The sequence below is a fragment of the Leishmania braziliensis genome, chromosome 29, assembly GCF_000002845.2.
Source record: "Leishmania braziliensis MHOM/BR/75/M2904 complete genome, chromosome 29".
In the NCBI taxonomy this organism is placed as follows: Eukaryota; Euglenozoa; class Kinetoplastea; order Trypanosomatida; family Trypanosomatidae; genus Leishmania; species Leishmania braziliensis.
Window position 1 is genome coordinate 551769 of NC_009321.2, and position 13666 is coordinate 565434.

Genomic DNA, 13666 nt, shown 5'->3' on the forward strand with positions numbered 1-13666 from the left:
CCGCGCCGTTGGGGCTCACCGGACTCTACAACGGTGGTAGATGGTATATTGCGACGTATCTGCGCGACACAGTGCTGGCGCTTCTACCCCGTCACGTGGAACTCTTATTTCAGCTCGTCTTTGGTTATTGTGAATAGTGAAATAGCGACGAAGCTGACAAGCTTTCGAAATCGCCAGTGGCTGAGGAGCCGGCGCCCGCCGCATGAGTTATGGGCCTAGTCGCCGCTCTCAGACGCCAGTCCAACTTCCCCCCGCAACTGTGATACACGGTACAATGCGCTACGACAAGAGCTACTGGGCAGCAACCATCCCACAATAGAAAAGTACGAATGCTGAGTTGATGAGACAACAAGCGACGATCTTCGCTCAGCTCCACACAGGAACTTCTCTCTGATTCCCACAGCGGCGAGTGACTGGGGGTGACAGCGCCCAGTACGGATGGTGTGGTGCCCACTACTCCCCTCGCGTTGTGGTGCCCCAATGCCCGGCGGTCTTTTGCCATGAGGACCGACGACCCGCCGTTCTGCCCGGTCTGCCACGGGAGACTCGCGTGCCGCTCTCGAGGCTCGGCGTATACCTTGTTTCATATTGAGATCTTGCATGCAGCGGCCTGATGATGCACCTCTCCCTCGCGCTGCATGGGCCTCCCCCGCCGGGTGCCTGTGGCTGCCCCCCTGCGCCCCCTCGGAACGACAGGCCACGGGCTCGTTGTGCGCCGGCACGCGCCTCCTCCGCTTGCCACACCCGCTGCTGTCCACGGCATGCGGGGGCAGGAGGGGGGTGGCGCCACGCTGTCGCCAGAGAGCGTCAGAGCAGCGCCCCTCGGCAACAACGCCGTCTCGAAGCGCAGAGGCCAGCAGCGCACGTGTGGTGGGCGGGGGCGGCGTGACTGACGAGAGGCGCGTGTGCCGGGAGCATGGCAAGGGCACCCCGAATCGCACCATGGGAGCCCACCAGACTTCGATGTGGCGTGTCGCCGCGCCGCTTGGTGCAATGCCGCGGGCTGAAGCAATGGGGGGGCGAAGCACGACATACAGGCAGGGCACGGGGTTTCACATGGCCCTGCCCTGTCGCTGGCGTGCTTCCTCGTCGCTCTCATCCGGCGTGCGCCTGGACCACCCCCTGCCCACCTGCACGGCAGACGCCAGCGCCCCGCCCTTGAGCAGGACCCTGGACGCTTTCCGCGTGGATCGAGGTGTGCGGGTCAGCCTGGCACCTCCGACACCCATCGCGCCGCACGCGGCCGAAGAGGGGGCGGGGACGAGTCCATATGGCGCGTGGCCCTGCTGCGGCGGCAGGCGGTCCGTCCTAGAGGAGCAGAGCGTAGCCGCAGTGCAGCAGAGGCGTGTGTGGGCTGAGGCTGTGCGCGTGCGCGTAGTTGTTGCCTTACTTGTTTTTGTGGAAGAATGAGAGGCTGAAAGGGAGTGCATTTTCGTCCTTAGTACTCATTACCTCATCGTGTTTCTTCGTGGGGTGAGCTGAGCCGAATGGTGGGAGTGGTGACGTGATTTGTTCCTCTTTTTTTTTCTGCGGTATGGTTTGTCTTATTGTTCGCGCTCTTGGCGTCCGTGTGATGTGGGCGTGTGTGCTTTCACACGGTGGTGGTGTTTGTGTTGTTGTGTTTTTGGGACCTTTTTTTTCCTCTTTGCAACTCCTGGTTTGAGCTTTGATTTCGTGCCGTCGTGACTCGTGGTGGTGGCGGCCGTGCATCATGCACGTGGGAGACTGTAGCGTGTTGCGGCTTTGCGATGAGCAAGAGAACTACGCCGGGAAAGACAAAAAAGTGCCCCCCCCCCCCTAAAAGGGTAGCGGCGCCAGGGCGTGCCTCTGCTGTGCAATATTTTTCTTTTTTTTTGTTTGCGTCGTGCGCTGGTTTGTGAAGTGCGCTCGCTCTCCTTCGGTGTGTGGACGGGTGGGTTTCTCTGCCGGTGTGGTGGCGCGTCGTTTCTCGGCGGTACCGCATTGCGAAAGGCAGGTTGTCTGAGAAGCACGTCAGTACCGAGGTGGGGATGGATTGGGAATGACCGAGAGGGGCTTCGGGTGAACGCCACGGAGAGAGGAGGAAATCCGGTTATGGCTTCAACAGTTTGCCTAACACGGAGAGTGTTGCCGTTGCGTTCATATGGACCCGAAAAGTGGGTGGATCTGGCAGTGACTTGCGCCACATCTCACCTTCCCTCTTTTTCTTTCCTTTTTTTTTTCTTCACAGCTGCGTGGGCCTCTTTTTCCTCCGTTGCCCCCCCCCCCTCCCCTCTTCGCCTTCATGCCTCTCACCTCGAGGTCTTTGTTTTTTCTTTTCCTCCTTACTGTATTTTGTTGCTTCGATGCCTGCTATGATGGATGCCACCCTTTCCCTCTCCCCCTTCTTTCCGTGTCTCTCTTCGTATTTCTTGCTTGGCTTCTCCTTTCCCTCTCCCTCCCCCCATTTGTTTCACTCCTCTCTGTGCAGTTTGCCATGTTACCCCTTCCCCAACCGAAGAAAAGAAGAGAGCACAACGACTCCGGTCTCACTTCAAGCATCCGAACAAGTATGAACAGTTTTCGTATCTACTGTTGTTGGGATCTCAGGTGCGGTGCTGGCGTTTCTCGAGACGGGCAGTCCGTCTTTGCTGTCCTACTCTACAACATAATTGCGCGTAGTGCTTTTACACGGTAGATGGAAAGCTGTAGCTGGACGCACAGAGGCATTGAGAGAGAGAGAGGCGTTGCGTGGCGTCTTTCTCACCATCTGGCTGATACCTTTCCTGCCACTGTGCAGGATGTCCTCACCCTGTTCCTTCACCAGAGCCCACCCACTGAATAAACCAGCGTACACGGATGAGGCTGGCCACGTCAGCTTTTTTTTGTGTTTCTTGTGCCATTATCTCTACAGAAGATTTGTTCACGCTTATGACTCCAGCCAAGCTGCCCCCCCTCTCTCTCTGTCATCCTTGCACTCCTTTCCATCATCTGTTTTTTTTCTTGCCTTGAAACTGCCCCTCACCTCGCCCCATACTCACTCCCTCTCGCATAATGAGCGAAACACTTGCGAGAGTACCAGAAGCGGTCTAAGGTGGGGGACAAAGGTAGCCACCGATCTCTTTTGGCTCTGCCGCTCCACGCTTACAGGCAGATCAACGACTTGTCAACTCATATTTTCCCATTTTCTTTTTTTTTTGCTTCTAGGGGGTCGCCATTACGTCTACTCGGGCACCACTGCGACCGCTCTCTTTTTGAATTGCGGTCCGTACGAGTGGGTTTGCTGCTCCTTTATATCGTACGCTCTCGTGAAACTCCGATTACATACCCCCCCTCCCCTACCGACACAAATCTGCTACGTTCACGTGACACACTACATACAGCCATAATATTCTCGTTAACGCTACAGAAATGCCGCGCATAAAGAAGCCTCGCACCAAGGGTGTCACCTACAAGCTGGTACCTCGCTCGTATGGCGATGCTAATGGAGAGGACCAGGGCCCTCTGTGGGTGAGCGAGACAGAGTTCTATCGCCATCACCAGAGTGCCGCGCCCGTCGAAAATGACGATGCAGCGCGACGTCAGTTCAACATGTACACCGTCGCCGCAAATGCCGAGTTCAACGACGGCGAGGAGTATGCGGAGGAGGAGGAGTACTACGACGAGGAGGTTGAGGAGGAGGAGGGTGAGTGGGTCAACGGCGACTGGGAAGAGGAAGAGGAGGAAAAGTCTCCACCCCAGCAAGCACAAAAGCAAAAGGCGACGGCGACGGCGCCTTTTGCTTCTCCCTCAGCGTTGGCATCTATCGACCCACCGGCGGTGGCCACCCGTCCGCGCGACGAGGATAGCCAAGAACACAGCGGGGGTGGTGAGGAAGACGAACCTGAAGAGAAGCTCTTTGATGACGAGGTTGAGTGCGAGGTAACGGACGACTTCCTGCACCAGCTCGTTTTTGGTACCTGCGACGGCAGCGAAAGCGTCGAAGACTGGGACGACTGGGACGGACTCGACGAGGAGGATAGTGAGATGTGGCGGCTTCTGACGGATGAGGAGAGGGCAGCCATCAAGGCTTCACGCCGACGTGGCACGGCACGGCGCCGTCGCATTGCCACTGCCACGAGTGGCGCAGAGGGGGGGCTTAGCTGTACTCACGCGGCCGACGGGACGGAGTATCCCATGCACGACACCACGCAGCGGGCGTTGGAGCGGCAGTTCGCCGAGGTGATGCACGAGTTCAACGTCGACGCGCGACTCAACGACGCCTACACCGATGACCCACGCACGCACGGCGCGCTGCAGGTGGACAAGTACCTGACTGCCTTGGAGGAGTTTGTGGCGAGCAGAGCCGGCATAGACTTGGAGACTGCAGAGCCGCACAAAAACAAGGGACTCATTCAGCAGCTCAAATACCTCTCACACCATGTCGGCGCCTTCGACTCAGACGCACGCGGTATTTACATGACGACGGTGTTGCCAGAGAAGCAGCAGCGCTTCGTGGAGGACTTTCAGAAGGGCACAGAGGAGATTCGCCGCGCCGCGCGCTTGCGTATGGCGCAGCGCAGCGCACCCGTCGGTGCTGCTGCGACCTCGTCGTCAGACAAGACAGCTCTCCCGGTGCCGCCACCTGAGGAGGGTGGCATCGCTGAGGAAGAGAAGGAGGAGCTGATTGTGATGGAGGTGAAGTCAAAGGCGGATCAGCTGGACTGCGAGACGGCTGTCAGCGCGTACTCAACTTACTACAACCAGCCAAACGTGATTCATGCACCGCGCAGCACTGCGCAGGTGCGCAAGTTGAAGAAGTTGGCAGGGTCGCGTTGCGAAGGCGAGCCGACAGGCGCCGAGGCTGAGAATCGAGTTAGCCGCCGTTACGGCGGCGCCGTGACGTCCGCCACAACGGTGATGGGGACGGGCATAAGCAGCACCGAGGCTGCCCCAGGTAGCAGCAGCGGTGGCAATACAGCCTCTGCTACCATCATGAGCTCTGCCAAGAAGGGGTCCAAGATGGCGCATGTGCGTGAGCTTACCTCCGACTCTGGCAGCGAAGACACAAAGAAGATGGGCGGGTTGCACAGAGGTGGCGATTTTGTGCTCACGATTCGTCGAAAGGACGAAACCAAAGAAGAGAAAACGATGCGTCGCCAGGCTGTGAAGGCTGCCCAGCGCGAGCGTCGGCAAGCGAAGAGCGCCCTCAAGCACACTTATAAGGAGGTGGAGTCGGAGGAGCTGAGGCGGTCAGCCACGTCGCAGGTGGCGCGTCGCACTGTCCACTTTATGTAGTTATTGGGGAATGGATGTGGCGAGGGAATGCGGGCATTTGAACGGGTAATGCGTCGATGGGCGCCTCTCTTTTTTTTTTTTCCATTTTTGTAAGTTGTGTTACCTAAATGAAAAACAAAACCACCAACCGCACACACACACAAAGAAGACCGAACTAACCCAATGTGACTAACCAGTGGGGGGGGGGGAGGAGAGACGCGAGGCGAGAGGGAGAAAGGCAAGCGAAGGCTTTAAATCTGTGATTTATCGTCCTTACCTAAGCACTACTCCTCTTCCTCCCTGTGGTTGCTCTCCTCCTCTTTTGTTTTCAGATAATACAGCTTTTCATGCCGACGGCGCACTTCCTCGGCGAGGAAAAAGGAGGAAAAAACGCGAGGTAAACAAGCATGACAGCGCCAACAGCAATTAGGCGAATACGTATGGCAGCTTGGCGTGTGCATGGACACCTTTCCACTGAATGCAGATCGTGTCAGCGCAGTGTGAAGCACACCAAAGATTTCCTGTCGAAGACAGACAAATGAAGCGATGAGTCGGCGTATTCCTTCTCCTTCGCGGTTTGGCGGATAACAAAGGTGGCCAAGCGAGGGTGAGGGAGCGAGACAGCGGTGCTGGGCTGTTGTAGTGCAACTGCTCATTCCTACGAGCGCTGCTGCATCTGTGCGTGCGCTCGTTTTGTGCTTGCAGATGAGAGGCTTTCCCTTCACACACACTTGTGCCACAATTCCACTCCCCTCTCTGTCTTCTATCTCGCCCTTCGCGAACCTCTCTCTCTCTTTTCACTCTCTACGCCGCTGCCTGTAGATCAGACGATTTCCTTACAGAAAGTGTTCCCCTCTGAGTTTGCTTCTGTAAGCTTCCTCCCGGCTCCTCCCTCTCCGATTTCCTACCCGTGTCTTCATAACCGCCACTCCCATCTGCCACCACTACCACAACCACGTCTTGTTTTTTTTTTTCCTTTCCCTCTTTCACTTCCCCAGGAAACGACAGACACACACGAAGGCGTACCGGCGGATACTGAAAGGTACTCGTAGGCTTCAAAGAGTAGCACACAGCCCCAAAAGAGCTCTCACATACCCGCATACCTAAATCGAAAGCAGACGAAGCGGAGAGCAGCGACAGCAACGGAAGAGAAGTAACAGGATCATCACCAACGAGACGCGAAAAGAAAGAAAAGGGCAAGTCATCCCCAGTTGTACACGGCGTGTGCGCAACCACTTACCTCAGGTGTACATGTGTCCCTGTTGTGCTACGCAGCTCTTCTTTTCCGTTTCTTCACCTTTTCTTGCGGTGACTTTCTCGCCCTTTATTCTCTCGTTTTTTTTTTGTCTCTGACCTTCTCACTCCCTACTTGTGCATACGTATCCTCAAACCAGACCCTAACCCTTCTCACTCTTCTCCCACCTCTGCTTTTCCCTCTTTTTTTTTCTTTTCGCTCACCTCTTTGCCCTCACCGCTTTCAGTTGTGCTTTTTTTTTCTCGTTAGTGTTCGCCTCTCGCCCGTGTTGCGTATTTGCACTTACCTGCTGTACAGGGCACAGGTGACAGCAGGCACCATTTCCCCCCTCTCTTCCCCCTCTCTCCCCCTCCCTCTCTCCCCTCTCTTCCCCCTCCCTCCCCCCTCCCTCTCCCTTCTTCTCCCACCTCACCCTCGTGTCTCTCTCTTTTTTGATCTCCCCTCGTTTTCTGGGAAGCTTCGTCTCTTTTTCTTTTCTTCTTCTGCCAGAGGGGTTTGCACCTTCGCACTTTCGTCTGTCTGTCTCTCTCTCGTTGCCTTTGCGCTTTTCGTTCTGCTTTCTCACGTGCTCGCCTGTGTGTGTGTGTGTGTGTGTGTGTGTGTGTGTGTGTACTTTCTTCTTCTTCGCCGCCTTCCAGCACTCCCCTGAACTCTTTCACACACGCACCTCTGCCTGGCCACCCTTCTCACGTGTGTCACCATGCCACAGGTCACTGAGAACATCTCCAGCGTGCACGGCACCGGTAACGCTGTGCCTCAGGTGCGGAGCCCATGCCACTCCGTATCCTCTGCCATCCCGGTCACTAACGGTCTCCTGTCAGCTGGTCTAACAAACTCGCCCTGCTCGGAATACCCGTTGAGTGAGTCGAGTGGCGGAGTTGTGGTGCGGCCGCAGATCTCCGGTAACGTGGATGACTTTCAGAACTTTCTCGATGAGCCAAGCAACTGGGAGTGGGCGGTGAATACCTTATCCGTCGAGCCGGGCCACAGCGATCGCAACATCTTTGTCTCGAAGTTGCCGCCTACCTTCAAGGATGTGGATCTGCAGGAGATGTTTCAGAACTTTGGCCGCGTAGTATCAGCCAAGGTGATGCTGAACGTGAAGACTGGTACCTCCAAGGAGACTGGATTCGTGCAGTTCACCTGCTACAAGGACGCGCTGCGTGCCCGCGCTTTCTTTCGCCTCCGCCTGGCCTCGTTGCCCACTACGCCAGGGATGCCAGCAGTGGTGACGCAGTGGGCGCAGAACAAGCACGACGGCGGCCTCTATGGTGAGAGATGCCAGCAGGTGCATAAACTATTTATCCGCAACGTGCCGTCGAGCATCACGCAAGCGGACATGAAGGCGTTTGTAAGCCGATTCGGAACAGTGAGCGTCGTCTCGGTGCACAACGACACGTATGACACCTTGCCGGCCTTCCCCACTGAGCAAGAGCAGTGCCTGAAGTTTTCTTCTCCTTCCGAGGGTACCGAAGGTGAGGAGGCCGTGCGTTCGAGCCCTGAGCCTAGCAAGCACGAGACGATCATCTGTTTTGTCACCTTCGTGGAGGACGGTGCAGCGATGCGAGCATGCTGCCAGATCCACAACACAACACCGTTTGACTCCTGCAACGGGGTGCCGCTAATGGCCAAGCTGGCGGAGGATAACAGCGCTCGTCACGCCCGGCGCTACCATAGCGCAGCGGCCGCGTATGCGGCGCCCGCCTCGCGAGGCACGTGCACAGACGGGTGGCATGGCTGCAGCGCCTACAGCAGCGCGGCACCAACGCCTCTTGCCTGCGCAGGCGGCTATCACTGCCGCGATGATCACTCTCAGGTGCCAGCATCACAGCATCCGCTGCAGAAGTGCAATGCCGCCTCCAACTACGCCAGGCAGCCGTCCTCGACGCCAGTGCTGTCAGCTGGCTGTTTGGGCACCGATTTGTCGCGTCTGTACGGCAGCCAGTCAGCAACGCCGCCATCCTCCCCGCAGAGTGCACAGTGCACCAGCTTCAACATTCTCGCTCCGCGCCGGGCTTTTCCGCAGCGCAGCGTCGCCATGTCCACGACAGGGGCTGTGCCGCCCGAAACGGTCATCACTCCGCCTTCGCCTTCCCTCCTCTTTTCGACCATGTCGCCCTCTACTCAACAGGAGGCCCACGCAACTCGCCCTCGCCGCGTGTTGCTGCCACCGGCGCTTTCTGTAGAAGCGACCACGAGCGATGCGATGCGCATGACGATCTCGACCACCACGCCGCTTGCTTCGAACCCGCCCCACTACGCCGCTGCCGGCTTCACACACACCTCGATCTGCAGCGTTGTGGATTCCCCTATGCAGGCGCGTCACCACCGCCAAAGTACCGCTTCTGCGTCCTCGATGGGTAACTACAGGAGCATTTCCTACACCCCTGTGCACACTCCGCACGTCGAGGAGCAACCACAGGAGCTCTATGAACAGCAGCAGTGCCAGCAGCAGGCGCTGCTCATGGGCTATGATGCCGGTAACGATACCTACCACCCGGGCGATGACTTCTATCAGGAGTACTACTACAGCGGTGAAATAGGCCCGACGGAGTCGAACTTACACCCCCTCTCGCCTTCGGCGTCGTCAGAGCTGCTCTACCAGTACGGCAACGCAGCTGGCAGCGTCGAGTGTAATGCCTACCGGACTGGCAACGGCCACTGCAGTGTGGCACCACTCTGGCAGCGACGCATGGAGCGCCAGAGAGCGACAGCTGCGTATGCCGATCCTATGACAACCTCTGCCGGGCTACCGCATCTCCTACCCTGTGTCGCTTACGGTGATCAGCAGCCATATGCGGGCGCCGATGGCTCGCCATCTGTGGGCGCGTGCATGCAGGCCGAGAGCTGGGAGACTAACCCGTCACCACGGGCGAAGTCTGCAGTGGCCTTCCCGCACGCGCTGTACCCCCAAGCTATGGTTCTGAACAGCGGCAGCCAGGCCACCACGCCGAGCAACGGTGGATCGGGGTCGGTACGGTACCGCAATAACCCGTACAGCATGCGCGTCGTTCAAACTATCGCGCAGTATTCATCCCCGTGCGTGGAGAGCTGAGGTGTTGATGTAGACCGTTTGCACTACGATATGTGCGACACGCGGCAGAATAGAGTGGTGAATGTGGAAGCGTTGCTCCTCCCTCTACTCCTTACCATCCTCTCCCTGTCCGTGCTTCGCCCAGCACTCTCCATACGCCGCGCACACCCACACTAGATGCTTCTCTAGTTTATTTTAAAGATCCATGGATGGCTTTGTTACTCTCTAAACTGCCATAGTGAAGGCGTTGGGACGCATATATATATATATATGTTCATGTGCGCGTGGAGGACGCTTCTCTCATTTCCTCTCTCTCTTTCTCTCATTGCTGTGGCTGTGTCTCCATGTGTGTGTATGTATGCCGTTTTGTCCTTGTCGTTGTATTTTGAATACTCGTTCCGACTTCTTTCGTGGGTGTTGTCATTGTTGTTTTCTCCTAGATCAGCGCGTCGCTCTCATCGTCACTCTTTGCCGCTCTGGCGCTGGTTCCCTGCAGCCCACCGTTCTGCATAGTCTTGTGTGTGTGCGCTTCTCCCTTTAGAGTGAAGGAACTCACCTTTGACTTCCACTACGGAGTTCCTGTCTCTTCCCACGACCCCAGCCGCTCCGCCGTGTTGTGCCTTTTTGTCTGATCATCTTTTGCTTCTCAGGGCCTTTTTGACGCTTTCGTGTGCTTGACTTTTTATTCTTTCCACTGCACACTGCCCCTGCCTGCCTGATTTGCTCAGCGTATGTTTTTTTTTCTCCCTTTGTGTGTGCGTGTGTATCGCTCTGATGCTTGCGTATACAAGTGGCGCTTCATGAGCGGCGATGAAAGCGTGCTTGGAGTACTCCAGAAAGAGCAGGACTGAAAAGGATAGACGGAGGTGAGAGTTCGGGGCTCATAGTGAAAGCTGAGGAGGCACGACAACGCGAGAAGAGTAAGGGGGAGCCGTTGACTTGTTCTCCTTCCCCCCTGTCCCCCAGCGGTGGCGGAGAGAGCACGTGCGACTGAGTGTCTTCGAGTCGGTGCATTGATGCGTGCACGTGAGTGTACATATGTGTGTTGGACAGTGAAGGCGTCTACTCTTTTTTTTTTTCTTCGAGCCACTTGTTTTGTGCTGTGTTCGTATCGGATTCGTTTGCACTTTCTTGCTTCTTTTTGGGCTCGTAGTTCTTACTTGTTGTTCTTCTCATATTGCTTGCACTACCGGTTTCACATCACCCCCTTCCATTTTTTTTTCTTTTCTTCACCTCACATTTTTTATTTTTTACTTCGTCTTACGTTCCCTTCTTTTTTTTCCTGCTTTTCTTTTTCTGTTGGCTGTCTATTGCCAGCTCATTAGTCTTTCGTGTCCTTTACAGTCGTGATTTCGCTGTTTCCCTTTGCTCGATGCGCTCTTCTTGTTCTTCTCTTGCCACGTCTGTAATTCCATGTGCGTACGCGTATGTATTTTTATTCAGTACGGGTGATGTACGGTCTCACTGTCTAGTCGGTCACGTTTTCCTCTGACTCCTCTCATTCCCATGGTGATGCAGGGAAGTGAGGTCGTCCTATGTGTTCTTCAGTTCGTATATCTTTCTTTCTCACGCCTCTCCTGGTCCCGCCGTTCTTTCAGACGACGTGCAGGCGAATGACATGCGGGCAGGCATGCAGAGCGATCGAAAAGTGTGCCTGTAGACATCCGCTTTTTCCTGTTGTGTACATTTTTCCCCCTTTTTGTGTGTATTTCTGCTCACTCTTTTTGCTCCCCCTTTTCTCACAATCTGCCACTCATGACGATGCTTGGTATTTGCCGAGCACGCATGGGCATGCGTAGTAACGTGTTTCTTGCTTGGGGATGCGTATGCATGGGCCTGTGTGTTTGTATTTCGCTCTATTCCACCTCTTTTTTTTTTCGTGTGCTTTACTGAAGCGGTGATGGCCGAATGTTTATGCTTTGCTTGGGTAAGTGTGTCTGTGTGTGTGTGTCTTTTTCTCTCCTCTGAATTTCTGACTGGGGTAGTCGTAGTCTTGATCTCCATGCCACGTTTCTACCTTGCTCTCTCTTCCCCTCGCTTGTTTTTTTTTTTGTTTTTATTATTGGTTTCTTCCTGCCTCGTTTCTTGTATGCAACGGGTGCTTCCGAGCCCCCTCTCTTTCCTCTACTCCAACACGCACGTTTCGCTTTCACCCCCTTTTTCGTGTCTGTTTCATTAAGGTTTAGTGTATCTATTTTTTTTGTTGTTGTAACGTTATGAGCTCTTGTTGGGTGTTGCCTCCTCCTCGCTCTCGTGTACTCTTGTCCGTGGTAGCATTTCATGTGTGCGGGTACCCCCCCCCCCCCCCCGCACACACACACACCCCTCAGTCCATAGACTACCGTCTCTTGTTTTCTCGCGCTGCGGCTTTTTTTTGTGCGTTTGAACCCTGTTCTGTTTCAGTTTAACGGACGAGTCACCAACGAAAGAAGAGTTCGGTGACGTTGAGCGGCTTACAATCACGATGCTGTCTCTCTTCTCTCCCCCTTTCCCTGCTCTTCTCCCCACTCCCCAACAGTAACCTTCATCGCCATTCCATTTTTTTTTCTCGTCTCCCCCTGCTTGCATTTTATCTTGCCTCCGTGCGACACAGCCTCTTCTGCAGCTTTCTTTTCGGGGAAGGTCTTTTTTTGGTTTTGGGCACTTTTTTTGTTTTGCCTCTCCCTTTCTTTTCTATTCGGTTTCATCAAAACTCAGGAGAAGATGGATATGTCCCTCTCTATACAGATTGCTTCATGATAGCCCACTCTTGCGGTCTTTTCTTTTGCAGTGTGTTGCATGCATTTATGTGTATATGCACTCCCACACAGATACTTTCTGTTTTCTTTCCCTCTTCGTTCTTATTTTGTTTTTCTCTGTTTGTGTGTGTGTGTATATGTATGTATATGTATGTATATGTATATATGTGTGTATGTGTGTGGATGTGCATGCTTACGTTTTTGCTTGTTTGGTTGTTTACGAGATAGTTTTTTGATCTTATTAGTATTAATGTTGTTTTTTTTTCTTGCTTTGTTCCGGTACTATGCATTCGCTAATCAATTGCTCTCTTAATGTTATGCTTGCACGTAGTGCCCATAAAGGTGGTTTGCGCGTTTAATTTTTTTTTTTTTTTTGGCGTTTTCGTTTGTGCCACTCCCTTCCTCCCTCTTCACCACTTGCACGTCTCTTGCTCGTTCGCTCTTTCCACAACCTCGTACACTCTCTTTCGTGTTTTCTTTCGCGTTCCCCCTCGGCAACTTTGCATAATTGCCTTTTCTCTCTCCTCCTCTTCTCTTGTTCTCTTCTTCTAGGTTCAGTTCAATGTTCGCACACTCTTTTAATTATCTTTTTTATTTGTGTGTGTGTGGGGGGGGGGAGTTTCCCGATTTCCTGCATTACCGGTCTTTCCCCCATATGATGTGATTCCGAACTTGTTTTCCGTGGGTGCAATCTTTTTCGTCCCTCTTCCCTTTTTTTATTTCTTTTATTTCTTTCGTTTAAACGCCTCTTGTCATGTGCGTTGGGGCGAGTCGATTTTCACCCATGCCCTTTTCTTCCCTATATATGTAACGCTCTCTTTTTTTTTTGTGTGCGTTGTTTGTCGTGTTTGGGGGCGGATCGGAGCAGCCTCTCACCTTCTATCTCTGGTACTGCGCATGCACAAGAATGAGGATGCGTGTATGTCTGCGTCTTGTCGCTTGGGTATGAGTGCTTTGCTTGTGCTCTGCGTGGTAGTGCACGTGCTCTACTCTTTTCGAATAGTCTGTCGCGAATCAACTCCTTCCCTGCTACTGGCGAGGACATCTTGTTGGCCCTCTCATATTCCACAAGGGCACGTGAACGAGTGCGTCTTTTTTCTCAGACTGTCTACTCTCTCTCTTTCGTATTTGTGTGTTTTTTTTTTCCTTGAATGCCATGTTGTATGCTATGCGAATATCGTCTTGCCTGTAGGTACGATACGTGCGCAGAGGAACTCGCCTTTGTTCTCTGCGGTGCAGTTTATCCTTCGATGTGCCTTCCCCGATCTCACCCGCGACGTTTTAATTTTTCTTCTTGATGCTCTTTTTTTTTGGTTTGTTTGGCTGTTCACACCCTTTTTTTTTTCTGGCGCACGTGTATGTATGCCGTTCTCGTTTACTGGGGTTTTTCCATGGCTGATGCTGCTGTCCACCTCCTCTCGTTTC

The 13666-nt window shown here is 54.2% G+C and overlaps 2 protein-coding genes across 2 annotated transcripts; both read left to right on the top strand.

The window, feature by feature from the left end:
* Positions 1-3369: 3369 nt before the first annotated feature.
* On the top strand, positions 3370-5235 carry LBRM_29_1450 (conserved hypothetical protein; the record flags this gene model as incomplete). The annotated part of the gene is made up of 1 exon (XM_001566439.2): positions 3370-5235. The coding sequence occupies one exon, from the start codon at positions 3370-3372 to the stop codon at positions 5233-5235; it is 1866 nt and encodes a 621-aa protein (XP_001566489.2).
* A 1934-nt stretch (positions 5236-7169) lies between these two features.
* Positions 7170-9524, top strand: LBRM_29_1460 (putative RNA binding protein; the record flags this gene model as incomplete). Its single annotated transcript, XM_001566440.1, has 1 exon — positions 7170-9524. One exon carries the CDS (start codon positions 7170-7172, stop codon positions 9522-9524), a length of 2355 nt encoding a protein of 784 aa, XP_001566490.1.
* Between the last annotated feature and the right edge of the window lie 4142 nt (positions 9525-13666).